Genomic DNA, 17,824 nt, shown 5'->3' on the forward strand with positions numbered 1-17,824 from the left:
GGGAAAGGTAATTCCAATGTGGTGCTCTGAGATATGACTGTAGATGGAGGCATACTAAACTGCTCAAAAAAATAAAGGGAACACTAAAATAACACATCCTAGATCTGAATGAATGAAATAATCTTATTAAATACTTGTATCTTTACATTGTTGAATGTGCTGACAACAAAATCCCACAAAAATAATCAATGGAAATCCAATTTATCAACCCATGGAGGTCTGGATTTGGAGTCACACTCAAAATTAAAGTGGAAAACCACACTACAGGCTGATCCAACTTTGATGTAATGTCCTTAAAACAAGTCAAAATAAGACTCAGTAGTTTGTGTGGCCTCCACGTGCCTGTATGACCTCCCTACAACGCCTGGGCATGCTCCTGCCAACTCCTGGACAGTCTGTGGTGCAACGTGGCATTGGTGGATGGAGCGAGATATGATGTCCCAGGTGTGCTCAATTGGACTCAGGTCTGGGGAACGGGCGGGCCAGTCCATAGCATCAATGCCTTCCACTTTCAGGAACTGCTGACACACTCCAGCCACATGAGATCTAGCATTGTCTTGCATTAGGAGGAACCCAGGGCCAACCGCATCAGCATATGGTCTCACAAGGGGTCTGAGGATCTCATCTCGGTACCTAATGGCAGTCAGGCTACCTCTGGCAAGGATATGGAGGGCTGTGCGGCCCCCCAAAGAAATGCCACTCCACACCATGACTGACCCACCGCCAAACCGGTCATGCTGGAGGATGTTGCAGGCAGCAGAACATTCTCCACGGCGTCTCCAGACTCTGTCACGTCTGTCACATGTGCTCAGTGTGAACCTGCTTTCATCTGTGAAGAGCACAGGGCGCCAGTGGCGAATTTGCCAATCTTGGTGTTCTCTGGCAAATGCCAAACGTCCTGCACGGTGTTGGGCTGTAAGCACAACCCCTACCTGTGGGCGTCGGGCCCTCATACCACCCTCATGGAGTCTGTTTCTGACCGTTTGAGCAGACACATGCACATTTGTGGCCTGCTGGAGGTCATTTTGCAGGGCTCTGGCAGTGCTCCTCCTGCTCCTCCTTGCACAAAGGCGGAGGTAGCGGTCCTGCTGCTGGGTTGTTGCCCTCCTACAGCCTCCTCCACGTCTCCTGATGTACTGGCCTGTCTCCTGGTAGCGCCTCCATGCTCTGGACACTACGCTGACAGACACAGCAAACCTTCTTGCCACAGCTCGCATTGATGTGCCATCCTGGATGAGCTGCACTACCTGAGCCAGTTGTGTGGGTTGTAGACTCCGTCTCATGCTACCACTACAGTGAAAGCACCGCCAGCATTCAAAAGTGACCAAAACATCAGCCAGGAAGCATAGGAACTGAGAAGTGGTCTGTGGTCACCACCTGCAGAACCACTCCTTAATTGGGGGTGTCTTGCTAATTGCCTATAATTTCCACCTGTTGTCTATTCCATTTGCACAACAGCATGTGAAATGTATTGTCAATCAGTGTTGCTTCCTAAGTGGACAGTTTGATTTCACAGAAGTGTGATTGACTTGGAGTTACATTGTGTTGTTTAAGTGTTCCCTTTATTTTTTTGAGCAGTGTATATAATCACAGTCTCTACTTAACTATGAACACTTAGGTAAGGAAGTTGTCAGTAAAAGTGACAACCCAAAGATTGAGCTGTTAAATGAACCTGCGATAGGTTGTGAAATGTAAGCGGTCAATCATTTCTAAAAGGACCACCATCCAAACCAGAAAAAACTGGTGACCTTGGTGGTTTTGCTGATGTTCCTTTTGGCTTTGCTGGTGTTCCTAACCCTTACAAGCAGGAGGTCACGTGTGCTCTTGACGAGGATGGCTGTGTAGTTGAGGAGCTCCGTGGAACTGAATTGATTTTGGCAATGCTATTTACCCATTTTGGGGCATAGTTATACAAGTGAAAGGCAGATTTTTGTTACAACCAAAATTAACAGTTCTAAACTGGATAGCCGCAAATCACAGCGTGCAAAGGAATCACTGCAGACACAACTGTCCAAGCTTAGCAAGGAAATTGAGACTGCCTAGATATGCCAGACACTGCAACTTGCGAGCCCAGTCTGACCTTTCTTGCCTCCGAAATCAGAGCAATTTGTTTGTCCACCCAAAATATTGAACAAGACACATCAGAAATCAAGACCACAATGTAGTGTTTGGCTCTGAGAATATGAAAATATACTTATGTCACTGATGGAGTGCTGAGGTTTAGAGGATCTACACCAGAAGTTAAGGGTTATAAGAGGAAGGTACAGTGGGGGAAAAAAGTATTTAATGCCCTGCTGATTTTGTACGTTTACCCACTTACAAAGAAATGATCAGTCTATAATTTTAATGGTAGGTTTATTTGAACAGTGAGAGACAGAATAACAACAAAAAAATCCAGAAAAACACATGTAAAAAAATGTATGAGGGAAATAAGTATTTGACCCCTCTGCAAAACATGACTTAGTACTTGGTGGCAAAACCCTTGTTGGCAATCACAGAGGTCAGACGTTTCCTGTAGTTGGCCACCAGGTTTGCACACATCTCAGGAGGGATTTTGTCCCACTCCTCTTTGCAGATCTTCTCCAAGTCATTAAGGTTTCGAGGCTGACGTTTGGCAACTCGAACCTTCAGCTCCCTCCACAGATTTTCTATGGGATTAAGGTCTGGAGACTGGCTAGGCCACTCCAAGATCTTAATGTGCTTCTTCTTGAGCCACTCCTTTGTTGCCTTGGCCGTGTGTTTTGGGTCATTGTCATGCTGGAATACCCATCCACGACCCATTTTCAATGCCCTGGCTGAGGGAAGGAGGTTCTCACCCAAGATTTGACAGTACATGGCCCCGTCAAATGATGCGGTGAAGTTGTCCTGTCCCCTTAGCAGAAAAATACCCCCAAAGCATAATGTTTCCACCTTCATGTTTGACAGTGGAGATGGTGTTCTTGGGGTCATAGGCAGCATTCCTCCTCCTCCAAACACGGTGAGTTGAGTTTATGCCAAAGAGCTCCATTTTGGTCTCATCTGACCACACCACTTTCACCAGTTGTCCTCTGAATCATTCAGATGTTCATTGGCAAACTTCAGACGGGCATGTATATGTATTCTTGAGCAGGGGGACCTTGCGGGTGCTGCAGGATTTCAGTCCTTCACGGTGTAGTGTGTTACCAATTGTTTTCTTGGTGACTATGGTCCCAGCTGCCTTGAGATCATTGACATGATCCTCCCGTGAAGTTCTGGGCTGATTCCTCACCGTTCTCATGATCATTGCAACCCCACGAGGTGAGATCTTGCATGGAGCCCCAGGCCGAGGGATATTGACAGTTCTTTTGTGTTTCTTCCATTTGCGAATAATCGCACCAACTGTTGTCACCTTCTCACCAAGATGCTTGGCGATGGTCTTGTAGCCCATTCCAGCCTTGTGTAGGTCTACAATCTTGTCCCTGACATCCTTGGAGAGCTCTTTGGTCTTGGCCATGGTGGAGAGTTTGGAATCTGATTGATTGATTACTTCTGTGAACAGGTGTCTTTTTTACAGGTAATAAGCTACGGTTAGGAGCACTCCCTTTAAGAGTGTGCTCCTAATCTCAGCTTGTTACCTGTATAAAAGACACCTGGGAGACAGAAATCTTTCTGATTGAGAGGGGGTCAAATACTTATTTCCCTCATTAAAATGCAAATCAATTTACAAAATTTTTGACGTGTTTTTCTCAATATTTTTGTTGTTATTCTGTCGCTCACTGTTCAAATAAACCTACCATTAAAATTATAGACTGATCCTTTCTTTATCAGTGGGCAAACGTACAAAATCAGCAGGGGATCAAATACTTTTTTCCCCTCTGTATATAGTGTGTGCAACTGACATTTTGTGTTGAGTGCAGGGAAGCGATTACATGTGGCAGGCATTGATAAGGGGAGAGAGCCATGGATTGGTGATGGAGCGGGGTTGAGGTCAGATCAGCTTAAGGGATAAATAAAAGTTTATGGCCGGTATCACTAGTGTCCTGCCTAGCAGTAAAAGAATGATGTTTGTACATATGGGTAGGAGACTCAGCCTATGACGAAAGGTTAAATATCAGTGCCTGTGTGAAAATGTTTTTGTCTAATGCAGCTGTATTGAAAATCTGGGCAGAATAAACTTGGTTAACTTCTCTAGGGTAGGGGGCAGTATTTTCACAGCCGGATGAAAAACATACCCAAATTAAACGGCCTACTACTCGGGCCCAGGAACTAGAATATGCATATCATTAGTAGATTTGGATAGAAACAACTCTGAAGTTTCTAAAACTGTTTGAATGGTGTCTGTGAGTATAACAGAACTCATATGGCAGGCAAAAACCTGAGAAAAATCCAACCAGGAAGTGGGAAATCTGGTGCTTGTAGTCTTTTCAAGTCATTACCTATCTAACACACAGTGACTTAGGGTTAATTTTGCACTTCCTAACGCTTCCACTAGATGTCAACAGTCTTTAGAACCTAGTTTCAGGCTTTTGCAGTGAACAGAGAGCGAACAAGAAGGCCGGGAAGTTGGTGACTCAGAAAATGACATGAGTTTTGTGGCGCGCTTTCACGTGATGAGGTAGCTGTGTTCCAAAACGTTTTTCAAGACATTGGAATCGTCTTGTTAGAATATTATTGAAGTTTTATGTTAAAAAGGCCCTAAAGATTGATGCTATACAACGTTTGACATGTTTCAACGAACGTAAATATAACCTTTTTTTTACTTTTCGTCATCAATTTGTAAGTCGCTCTGGATAAGAGTGTCTGCTAAATGACGTAAATGTAAATGTAATGAAATTTTGGGCGCGCTTCCTACATTTGGAGTAGCTTACTGAACGCGCAAACAACAAGGAGGTATTTGGACAGAAATTATGGACTTTATGGAACAAAACAACATTTATTGTGGACCTGGGATTCCTGGAAGTGCCTTCTGATGAAGATCAAAGGTAAGTGAATATTTATAATGCTATTTATGATTTTAGATGACTCCAAAATGGCGGGTATCTGTATTGCCTGGTGTATGTTTCTGAGCGCAGTACTCAGATTATTGCAAAGTGTGCTTTCCCCGTGAAGCTTTTTTGAAATCTGTCACAGCGGTTGCATAAAGGAGATGGTTATCTATAATTCTTTGAATAACAGTTGAATATTTTATCAACGTTTATGATGAGTATTTTTGTAAATTGTTGTGCTGATTCACCGGCAGTATTGGAGGCAAAATATTTTCTGAACATCATGCGCCAATGTAAAATGCTGTTTTTGGATAAAAATATGAACTTCATCGAACAAAACATACATGTATTGTCTACCATTGAGTCCTAGGAGTGTCATCTGATGACGATCGTCAAAGGTTAGTGCTTAATTTTAGCTGAATTTCTGGTATTTGTGACCCCTCTCCTGCTTGGAAAATGGTTTTGTGGTTTTTCTTGTGTTGTACCTCTCCCAACATAATCTAACTTTATGCTTCGCCGTAAAGCCTTTTTGAAATCGGACAATGTGGTTACATTAAGGAGAAGTGTACCTTTAAAATGGTGTAAAATAGTCGTATGTTTGAGAACTTTGAATTATGACATTTTGTTGTTTTGAATTTGGCGCTCTGATTTTTCACTGGCTGTTGAATAGTGTGTCCCGTGGGTGGGACGGTAGCGTCCCACCTGCCCAAGAGAGGTTAAGCTTTCATAGTGTTCGTAAAGTTTTTTACTTCGAGAATTAGAACCTAACAGTTGGCATCACGAGCAGGGTTCACCACGATTTGTAGTCAAACCAGAGAGTCCAGATGAGTGGAGCAGAAGCTGGCAACAAACAAGGTGGGCACAGTTCCTAAACCTGTTTCCACTCATTTTGACATCTTGGGGAGATGAGAATCGTAGGCTGAACAATTATAGGATACGGACCTAGAGAGCCTGAGTTTATTCGGTAGGCCCATTGTTTAATGACCGGTCGTAAATATCAAATCTAATTTTATTGGTCACATACACATGGTTAGCAGATGTTAATGTGAGTGTAGCGAAATGCTTGTGCTTCTAGTTCTGACAGTGCAGTAATATCTCACAACAACTACCTTATACACACAATTGTAAAGGGATGAATAAGAATATGTACATATAAATATATGGACGATCAATGGCCGTGCGGCATAGGCAAGATACAGTAGATGGTATAGAGTACAGTATATACATATGAGATGAGTAATGTAGGGTATGTAAACATTATGTAATGTGGCATTGTTTAAAGTGACTAGTGATACATTACATCCAATTATTAATTATTAAAGTGGCTAGAGATTTGAGCCTGTATGTTGACAGCAGCATTTTTGGCCTTCCTGTGATATCGGGTGATGTAGGTGTCCTGGAGGGCAGGTAGTTTGCCCCCAGTGATGCGTTGGGCAGCCCACACCACCTTCTGGAGAGCCTTACGGTTGTGGGCAGAGCAGTTTCCATACCAGGCTGTGATACAGCCCGGTGTAGGGTAGGTTCCATAAGGATAGGTCCCGAGTGGAGGTTTTCCTCTGTGAGATCCAGTTAAAAAACAGGCCTAGGGTGGGATCCTTCAAGGGTAGGTCCCGAGTGGAGGTTTTCCTCTGCGAGATCCAGGAGTGACAATACAGTGTAGGGTAGGTTCCGAATTGGATAGGTCCCTAGTGGGGGTATTCCCCTGCGAGATCTATAAAAGGGACAAAAGTCCCAGCTGCAGTGAGTTTTTGTAAGACGAGAGTTCTAGAAGCTAGTGAGTTTTAGGAAGATGAGAGTTCTAGAAGCTAGTGAGTAAAAAATAAAATATATATTTGAACACTGTTTGAGTTACGTGTAGTAGCAGTAGCAATATGGAGAGAGGTTGGTTTATGCCCTATGGGGAGGGGGAACCATGAAAGATTATGTTGAAATAGGAAGACAAAGTGTGAATCATTTTGGTAATGTGGGTTATCAACAACAGTGATATTTGAGGCGCAATACTGGAATAAAACATTAAGTCATCCGTATTCCCCAGTAATACATTTGCAGACGCTAGGTTCTAATTCAAGGTATTAAGTGCCGTGACCAATTAATTATTATCCGGGGAGGTGGGCAGCGCTACCTTGGAAAATGGTTAATAGTAGGTGGCTATTATAGATGGGAGTGAAGAAATCTAAAACACCCTAGACACAGTCGGGAGAGGTTTGGGAATAACTATTCATATTAGAGGTCGATGGAATAATCGGCATGGCTGATTAATTAGGGCCGATTTCAAGTTTTCATAAATTGGTAATCAGCCTTTTTGGACGCCGATTATGGCCGATTACATTGCAATCCACGAGGAGACTGTGTGGCAGGCTGACCACCTGTTACCCGAGTGCAGCATCAAAAGGACCTTGTGGCTGCAAGGAGCCAAGGTAAGTTGCTGGATAGTATTAAACTTATTTTATAAAAAACAATCAATCTTCACATAATCACTAGTTAACTACACATGGTTGATGATATACTAGGTTATCTAGCTTGTTCTGTGTTGCATAAAATCAATGCGGTGCCTGTTAATTTATCAACGAATCACAGCCTACTTCAACTTCGCAAAATGGGTGATGATTTAACAAAAGCGCATTCGTGAAAAAAGCACAATCGTCGCACAAATGTACCTAACCATAAACATCAATGCCTTTCTTAAAATCAATATACAAGTAAATATTTTTAAACCTGTGTATGTAGTTAAAAGAAATTCATGTTAGCAGGAAATTGTGTCACTTCTCTTGCGTTCAGTGCAAGCAGAGTCAGGGTATATGCAGCAGTTTGGACCGCCTGTTAAGACCATTTCTTTCTAACAAAGACCGTAATTAATTTGCCAGAATTTTACATAATTATGACATAACATTGAAGGTTGTGCAATGTAACAGCAATATTTAGACTTAGGGTTGCCACCCGATCGATAAAATACGGAACGGTTACGTATTTCACTGAAAGAATAAATGATTTGTTTTCGAAATGATAATTTCCAGATTTTTATTTTATTTTTGTATTTTATTTCACCTTTATTTAACCAGGTAGGCTAGTTGAGAACAAGTTCTCATTTACAACTGCGACCTGGCCAAGATAAAGCAAAGCAGTTCGACACATACAACACAGAGTTACACATGGAATAAACAAACATACAGTCAATAATAATGTAGCAAAAAGTCTATATACAGTGTGTGCAAATGAGGTAAGATAAGGGAGGTAAAGGCAATAAATAGGCCATGGTGGCGAAGTAATTACAAAATACCAATTAAACACTGGAGTGATAGACGTGCAAAAGATGAATGTGCAAGTAGACATACTGGGGTCAAAAGGAGCAAGATAAATAAATAAATACAGTATGGGGATGAGGTAGTTGGATGGGCTATTTACAGATGGGCAATGTACAGGTGCAGTGATCTGTGAGCTGCTCTGACAGCTGGTGCGTAAAGTTAGTGAGGGAGATATGAGTCTCAGCTTCAGTGATTTTTGCAGTTCGTTCCAGTCATTGGCAGCAGAGAACTGGAAGGAAAAGCGGCCAAAGGAGGAATTGGCTTTGGGGGTGACCAGTGAAATATACCTGCTGGAGTGCATGCTACGGATGGGTGATGCTATGGTGACCAGTGAGCTGAGATAAGGCAGGTCTTTACTTAGCAAAAACTTGCAGATGACCTGGAGCCAGTGGGTTTGGCGACGAGAGTGTACAGCCAACGAGAGTGTACAGGTCGCAGTGGTGGGTAGTATATGGGGCTTTGGTGACAAAACGGATGGCACTGTGATAGACTGCATCCAGTTTGTTGAGTAGAGTGTTGGAGGCTATTTTGTAAATGACGTTGCCGAAATCGAGGATCGGTAGGATGGTCAGTTTTACGAGGGTATGTTTGGCAGCATGAGTGAAGGATGCTTTGTTGTGAAACAGGAAGCCGATTCTAGATTTAATTTTGGATTGGAGATGCTTAATGTGAGTCTGGAAGGAGAGTTTACAGTCTAACCAGACACATAGAATATGTGGACAACTACAAATACCTAAGTCAGAACCGTCCAGAGTAGTGATGCTGGACGGGCGGGCAGGTGCGGGCAGCGATCGGTTGAAGAGCATGCATCTAGTTTTATTTGCATTTAAGAGCAGTTGGAGGCCACAGAAGGAGAGTTGTATGGCTTTGAAGCTTGTCTGGAGGTTAGTTAACACAGTGTCCAAAGGGCCAAAAGTATACAGAACGATGTCGTCTGCGTAGAGGTGGATTAGAGAATCACCAGCAGCAAGAGCGACATCATTGATGTATACAGAGAAAAGAGTCGGCCCAAGAATTTAACAATGTGGCACCCCATAGAGACTGCCAGAAGTCCGGACAACAGGCCCTCCAATTTGACACACTGAACTCTATCTGAGAAGTAGTTGGTGAATCAGGCGAGGCAGTCATTCTGCCGAGTCTGCCGATAATAATGTGGTGATTGACAGAATCAAAAGCCTTGGCCAGGTCGATGAATACAGCTGCACAGTATTGTCTGCTATCGATGGCGGTTATGATATCGTTTAGGACCTTGAGCATGGCTGAGGAGCACCCATGACATGCTCTGAAACCAGATTGCATAGCGGAGAAGGTACAGTGGGATTCGAAATGGTCGGTAATCTGTTTGTTAACCTGTTATGGATAGGGGGCAGTATTTTCACGGCCGGATAAAAAAAACGTACCCGATTGAATCTGTTTATTACTCCTGCCCAAACTAGAATATGCATATAATTGTTTGATTTGGATAGAAAACACCCTAAAGTTTCCAAAACTGTTTGAATGGTGTCTGTGAGTATAACAGAACTCATAAGGCAGGCCAAAACCTGAGAAGATTCCAAACAGGAAGTGCCCTCTCTGACCATTTCTTGGCCTTCTTTAGCCTCTTTATTGAAAACAGAGGATCTCTGCTGTAACGTGACACTTTCTAAGGCTCCCATAGGCTCTCAGAAGGCGCCAGAACGTTGAATGATGACTCTGCAGTCCCTGGCTGAAAAACAGTAGTGCATTTGGATAGTGGTCGATCTGAGAACAATGAGACGGGTGCGCGCGTCCACGTGAAGAGTCCATTTTACATTTTCAGTCTTTGAACGAAAACGACGTCTCCCGGTCGGTATTATCGCTATTTTACGAGAAAAATCGCATAAAAATAGATTTTAAACAGCGTTTGACATGCTTCGAAGTACGGTAATGGAATATTTTGACATTTTTTGTCACTATACGCGCCGGCGCGTCACCCTTCGTTACCCTTCGGATAGTGTCTTGAACGCACGAAGAAAACGCCGCTATTTGGATATAACTATGGATTATTTGGAACCAAACCAACATTTGTTGTTGAAGTAGAAGTCCTGGGAGTGCATTCTGACGAAGAACAGCAAAGGTAATCCAATTTTTCTAATAGTAATTCTGAGTTTAGTGAGCCCGAAACTTCGTGGGTGTCAAAATAGCTAGCCGTGATGGCCGAGCTATGTACTCAGAATATTGCAAAATGTGCTTTCGCCGAAAAGCTATTTTAAAATCTGACACCGCGATTGCATAAAGGAGTTCTGTATCTATAATTCTTAAAATAATTGTTATGTTTTTTGTGAACGTTTATCATGAGTAATTTAGTAAATTCACCAGAAGTTTTTGGTGGGAATATATTTTCTGAACATCACATGCCAATGTAAAAAGCTGTTTTTTGATATAAATATGAACTTGATTGAACAAAACATGCATGTATTGTATAACATAATGTCCTAAGAGTGTCATCTGATGAAGATCATCAAAGGTTAGTGCTTCATTTAGCTGTGTTTTGGGTTTTTGTGACATATATGCTTGCTTGGAAAATGTCTGTGTGATTATTTTTGGCTATGTACTCTCCTAACATAATCTAATGTTTTGCTTTCGCTGTAAAGCCTTTTTGAAATCGGACAATGTGGTTAGATTAACGAGAGTCTTATCTCTAAAATGGTGTAAAATAGTCGTATGTTTGAAAAATTTTAATTATTGCATTTTTGAGGTTTTGTATTTCGCGCCACGCTCTTCCATTGGATATTGGCGAGGCGTTCCGCTAGCGGAACCCCTAGATGTAAGAAGTTAACCCATAATGTATCATCTGCTACAGGAGCAATTGTATATCCCTATAAATAAGGTTAAAGTACATATATAGATACAGTACCAGTCAAAAGTTAACACAATTACTCACTGCAGGGTTTTTCTTTATTTTTTACTATTTTCTACAGTACCAGTCAAAGGCTTGGACACACCTACTCATTCCAGGGTTTATTTTTTTGTGTAACTGTAAGAATGAGCCCAGTGTTGAGGGACTCTGAGATCCCAGGGGCTTTACACACCTTAATAGCAGGGCATTAAATCACACATTCACACCTAGGGTTAAAAACAGGTTATCACACTGACAGCCAAAACAACGGGTTTTCACCATAAAGACTCAACAGCCGCAAAGGAAGGTATTAACACAGACCAAAGCAACAACATGAGCACACATCATTCTGAAAGCAGAAGAAGACTATAGGAAAGGGTATGAACAAAGCAGCACAATGCAAACAGTAGCTTGGAGCCATGGAGCCAAGACTGTGACTGCACTGGGTTTGTGTCCTTGTGTACACTGTCGCCCTCTAGTGACGTCTGAGTTAAACGCCTCGTGTCCACTCACACATTGGAAAGTATTGGTGGGGATTAGGGTTAGGGGGCAGGTCTTACTAGGATGCAACTGTGGTTGAAAGGTGGGTTGAGGCGTCATTCTAGGAGAGACAAACTGAGGAACTTTGACTGGCTGTGCTGAGGTGGGGGTGGTGGTGGCCTGCACCTGAGACAAAACCACAGCAAATACTGTATTCTCTACTGGAGCTGCAGACAACAGTTAGATCTGAAAAAATATTTGAATTCCGCAGGTAGTTTTACAGAGAGAAAGATGACTTTGTGCCAAGTGCCACCACTGCCTCAAAGCACCTCCTCATTAAGAGACATTCTCAATTTTGACCATGCATATTTCCATACAAACATGTTCAACCCACCTTGCTCTAAGAGACTTTGTAAAACAGAAAAAAACTGGTTGAATATTTACTGCTTAATTTGAACACACTCTGGGGATCTCAAACTGCCACCAGTTACAAGAGAAAGAGTTTGAAAGTGTTGAACTACAAAGGATGACAATAATAGTACTGTAAAATGTACAGGAAGTGAATGCCCCTTACCACAAGTGGATTCTTTGACACCAGACGCACGGACTCTGAACCCTGATTGGTCAACTTGCTGGCCACCTGTAGGTTGACTGGTGTGTTTCGGGAGTTGGAGTTGTCAGAGATGATGGCGCCGGGCTTGGAGGTGTGGCTGATGGCAGTGACCGTGGAGGGGAGCTGCACCACGACAGAGGCAGGCATGGTGGGAGTGGCAGCTTTCAGCACTAGAGGTAGAGTCTTAGTGGTGATGACTGGGGTGACTGCCAGCATCTTCTGACAGCGAGAGGAGAGAAAAAATACAAATAAATAAATAGTTGATAAATCGGAGTGCAGAGAGACAGAAGAGAGAGAAATGAGATGAGATGGGGTCAAAAAAGGGAGTGGAAAAGTGAGCATAATATTGCTAAATCCAACAAATATGAACTAATGTGAAGCCTATTGACTCACTACTAAGGCTACCTTTATGAAACCATTCCCTGGAGGAGGGAATCTTTCCTCCCGATTATATCAAACGCCGCAGGAAATCTGCCAACCGAGCACATACATCTCACTAAGAGCTGGAGATAAATCTACAGAGTCATGAATGACGGAGGGTTTACAACATGGCTGTGTTTGTTGGGGAACGTGGTCCGCGAGGTCATATGAACGAAGAAGTACAACCTGAAAGAACTGGCATGGCTGAAGGACATCTGATAACGTAGCTAATGCAAGTACAGAGAACCATCCAGAGTATCAGGGACTTTTTCTTAGCATGATTCTTCAATCTCTATCTTTATAGTAGTATACAATTGTGAACACTGACAGGTTTGGGGCTTTTCAGAGCAGGCTAGTGTTGCAAACTTTCCCAAACTGCCTAGGTTTATCAGAAATCCTGGTTGGAGGATTCCTTGAATCAGGAGGGAATAAGCAGGAGAGAATAAGTTATCCAACAAGCAATCATCCAAATGGTATTTCTGAAAAACCTGGGAAAGTTTCAGGAATTTTTTCTAGGCTACTGCAAAGTTATGACACAAGCCTTTGTGCAACATAACAAGCAGCTGAGTTGAGCTAAGGTTGACATTGTCTGTGGACTTGTGTGGCTACCTGCTGCAGGGCCTGGGTGTGTGTGGTCTGCTGTAGGGCCAGCAGAGTGGCAGAGGAGGGGATCTGGAGGATGTGTTTGTCTGCAGCCGGCACCTGCACCGTCACCTCTGGCTCCTGTTTCACCAGCAGGTCCTTCCTCAGCTGCTCCACAACGCTTTTCTGGAGGACAGCAGTGAGAGGGGGAGAGAAAGAGGGGGAGTCAAAGAGGGGTGAAGGATGGTGAGAGAAGAGTGGGAAAAGAGCGGTGAAAAGCATGGGGAGTGAGAAGAGGGCAAGAGCGGGAGGGGTGTAGAGGATGGGGAGAGAAGAGGGGATGAAGGAAAGCGGATTGAATAAAACTCCAATTGAGTTTAGTGTCACTGTTCCCTTTAAATGTTCTGTACCCTTTTTTGGCCATTACCCTAACCGGTGATTAACAATGTATTATGGTAACAACTCAAAAGTCTCTTATATCAACATTTGCTAACAATTGGTCGTCAAATCAAATCACTTTCATTGTTCCACGTTGACATAGTTGATTAATTCATGTTAAGAATACCCGAAATGTGGCTTTAAGATCAAACCAACTTTTGTGACTTAAATTTGAGGCCGGGGGCTCTGACCTTTCGCTTTGACAACTGCAGTTCTCACAAGAGCAAAATACCAAATTAGCATCTGCAGCAATGCCAAGTCATTTCTATAGCTAATTCCGCTACTACGCTAACACGAAACGATCTTCCCGACAGGGAATTAGACCTGCTCTGAGGAGGGGTAGCGACTGGGGAGCAGAGGAACAGGCAAGTATGAAATAAGTACTGTTGCAGTACTCTCATTCTTTCTAGTAAATATTAACGCATGGAACAGGGCTTAGGCCATTGAATATGCATTCACTGTGTCAAACCAATAAGTGTGCATACTTCCAGAAATGCATACTTCCAGCTGCTTCTCTTTGTTTTGCTCATCATATTAGCTCCAGTATGCATAGAGCTGCCTTTCACACTTTACTTGACACCCAATGGCATAACACGTTATCTGTGACATTGTCATAACCTGTCATAATATGGTAATAACACTCATGACACATTTAAACCTGTTGTGACATGGCATTATTTTATGGCTGGTTACGACCCCTACATAAGTGACAAAACCCACAAAACCTACCACACCATAGCTTACTTATCAACAGTATGTTTATGTTATATAACATTTTCTGAAACTGACCATATTAAATTATCATTGTAATTGCGCACAAATTGATGTCAGACATCCCTACCCCAATGCTCTGTTGCTGATGACTGGGATGAATACAGGAGCAGATTTCAGGAGCAGGACGAAGCACCCTCTTTTTGACTGATGACTGACATAAGGGCATGTACGCGATAGGCCTATCTGGCTTATATGATTATGATGGTCATAATGCTTCTTGACATTGTCATAAAGTGTATTTTCTTTGTTCAAGTAAAGTGACCGTTGATGGTCATAACCAGTGATAAACTAGATTCAGCCACGGGCCAATTTTATTTTTTAGCGGATGGACATGGGGGCCAGAACATAATAAAACAAATAGATTGCAAATTGACTTCAAGAAGCCTAAACAGATATAATATTTGACCAAACCTTGATTACATTTGGGGACATTCCCCTCCATAGGGTGCCGTCTTTTGGATGGGATGTTAAAACAGGTGTCCGGACTCTCACTGGTGTCATGACTGCCCACGAAAATCCAAAAAGATCAGATTTGCAATGAATAACTTAAATCAGACCCCCTCTCACCCGTAGAGGGGGATGGAAATAACTAGTGGGGTTTAACAACTCACGTCCTGTTGTAAATCAAGGGAGAAGATCCAGGCCTGCGCTCTCAAAATTCACCAAAGGAATGTGCTTTCTCTCAACAGACCTTTTTCCCGCTGAAACTCTAACACATTCAAAAACAATATTTCTAGTATATAATGTGGGGAATGGTCAGAGGCGATCTATAGAACACTAATGTCATTTTGTTTGTTCTTTTGTGATGTCATTACAAATGTTATAAAGGAAATACTGTAACTTGGAAAGTATACCCACTACATACTTGAAGTTTCCATACTGTGCGTTGTGCATGTAATATTAAAAATGATTAGTGTTTTTGTTAAGGAAGGGATGTGATTTAAGAAGTTATAAGAGATAATTGTTTTCCATAAGTTTGCACAGTGAGTAATCACCGCCCTGGAGTGAGGTCAGGGAGCGTGCCAGCCTGCCGGACCGCCCATTTCGAGCAAAAGGTATAAATTATGAGTTAAGAAAAAAACACATTGAACCAGAAAAAACGTGAAGCAGCAGCTGCGCGTTTAAATGGTTTGAACATTGAATCTCAACATGAGGTAGAGACAAACTCACCTCCCGGACAATCACTAGTACGGCTGATTAGCTATCCTAAGTAAGGTATCTTCGAAAGTGAATTTAAGTAGGATCATCCTGTTACTCTGCTCAACACATCGTATTACCCTACTCTCATCACCCCATTGGGGAACCATCGATACAGCTGGCTAATCCTATCTTCAAAAAAGCATCGTTATGAGTGAATGGAAGGAAAATCAACTCATAAGATCTGTTCAGGACCTTTCAGGACAAGTCACCGGATACCGGACAACTACGAAGAAGGGCAACAGGAGAAGAGTTGTTGGAACCATTTCGGACAATCAAATCAAACTTTATTTGCCACATGCGCCGAATACAACAGGTGTAGACATTACAATGAAATGCTTACTTACAAGCCCTTAACCAACAATGCAATTGAAGAAAGAGTTAAGAAAATATTTACCAAATAAACTAAAGTAAAAAAATTATAAAATGTAACAATAAAATAACGAGGCTAAATACAGGGAGTACCGGTACTGAGTCAATGTGCGGGGGTACAGGTTAGTCGAGGTAATTTGTACATGTAGGTAGGGGTAAAGTGACTATGCATAGATAATAAACAGCGAGTAGCAGCAGTGTAAAAACAAATGGAGGGGGGTCAATGTAAATAGTCCGGATGGCCATTTGATTAATTGTTCAGTGGCAGGTTGCCTAGTGATAAGAGTGTTGGGACAGTAACCGAAAGGTTGCTGGATTGAATACCCGAGCTGCCAAGGTCGAAAATCTGTCGTTCTGCACTTGAACAAGGCAGTTAACCCACTGTTCCCTGGTAGGCCGTCATTGTAAATAAGAATTTGTTCTTAACTGACTTGCCTAGCTAAATAAAGGTTAAATAAATAAAAAAGTCTTATGGCTTGGGGTAGAAGCTGTTAAGGAGCCTTTTGGTCTTATACTTGGCATTCTGGTATCGCTTGCCATGCGGTAGCAGAGAGAACTGTCTATGACTTGGGTGACTGGAGTCTTGGACAATTTTTGTGACTTTCCTCTGACACCGCCTAGTATATAGGTCCTGGATGGCAGGAAGCTTGGCCCCAGTGATGTTCTGGGCCGTATGCACTACCCCCTGGAGCACCTTGCCGAGCAGTTGCCACAGTGATGCAACCGGTTAGGATGCTCTCGATGGTGCAGCTGTAGACTTTTTTGAGGATTTGGGGACCCATGCCAAATCTTTTCTGTCTCCTGAGGTGGAACAGGTGTTGTCGTGCCCTCTTTACGACTGTCTTGGTGTGTTTGGACCATGATACAGTGGTTCCTCCTTTAAAAGTTGCGAGCTTACACCGCAGGTCTTAGAGGTACCTAGCGTCACAGCTTCATTGCTCCAGACCACCGCAAGGGGAGTTAGAGCACTCATTATGCATTTGGGTCCCAAGGTTTTTATATGACCAATCATATCGAGTAGTTCCAATGACGAATTTGACGCAAGCCCCCCGTCCCTGGTGACTTTCTTCAGCAAAGATGGCTGACAAAACATTACAGTGGAAGCAAATGTAAGTAATTATAACATAACGAGTCAAGCAAAAAACACACAATTGAGAGGAATATTGTCACGTCCTGACCAGCAGAGGGAGTAGTTGTTTAGTATTTGGTCAGGACGTGGCAGAAGTTGTGTGTTGTATGTAGTTTCTAGTTGTTCTGTTTCTGTGTTAGTCTGTGTGACTCCCGATCAGGAACAGCTGGATATCGTTGTTCCTGATTGGGAGTCATATATTAGGTGTGTGTTTTTCTCTTGGGGTTGTGGGTTGTTTCATTTCGCACTGCTGTAAGTATCTATATAGCCTGTGAAACTGTCATTAGTCGTTCTTGTTTATTGTTTTTCCCGTGTTCACTTTATTCTAATAATATTAAAGATGAGCATTCACATCCCGGCTGCGTTTTGGTCAATACAACACGGCTACACCTGTGACAAATATGTTAATGTAGAGACAAACACATTTTTTTGTCACAAAGTTAATTTACGAAAATCGCTGACTAGCTAATATTAGCCAGCTAACTAGCTAGTGTTATGATATGAGTATGAAATTGTAATTCATGTTGTTTAATGTTTTAGGGACTCCTGAGAAGACCAGCAAACCAGGATGTCGTCTTGTGAAACAGTGGATGTAAGGAATCTAGCTAGCTAAAGCATTTACTGTAAATTGAATGTACAATTGTGTAAGCTTGCCTTGCTTATACTTGCCATGCAATGCAGCTGAAGTAACATAGCTAGCTAACTATTTACTTGCTT

The 17,824-nt window shown here is 42.5% G+C and overlaps 1 protein-coding gene across 5 annotated transcripts in view; it reads right to left on the reverse strand.

Annotated features, from left to right (window-relative positions):
* LOC115152421 (PHD finger protein 21A-like) overlaps positions 1-17,824 on the reverse strand; it is an 84,429-nt gene that overhangs the window by 20,653 nt on the left and 45,952 nt on the right. For 4 of the 5 annotated variants that reach the window (XM_029697284.1, XM_029697287.1, XM_029697288.1 and 1 more), the window contains 2 exons: positions 13,225-13,383; positions 12,157-12,414 (listed from right to left, as the gene is read on the reverse strand). In XM_029697284.1, coding sequence (XP_029553144.1) covers positions 12,157-12,414; positions 13,225-13,383 — 417 coding nt within the window. The remainder of the gene's footprint in view (positions 1-12,156; positions 12,415-13,224; positions 13,384-17,824) is intronic. The other variant, XM_029697286.1, reaches the window with a different exon arrangement.

The sequence above is a fragment of the Salmo trutta genome, chromosome 17, assembly GCF_901001165.1.
Source record: "Salmo trutta chromosome 17, fSalTru1.1, whole genome shotgun sequence".
Taxonomy (NCBI): domain Eukaryota; kingdom Metazoa; phylum Chordata; class Actinopteri; order Salmoniformes; family Salmonidae; genus Salmo; species Salmo trutta.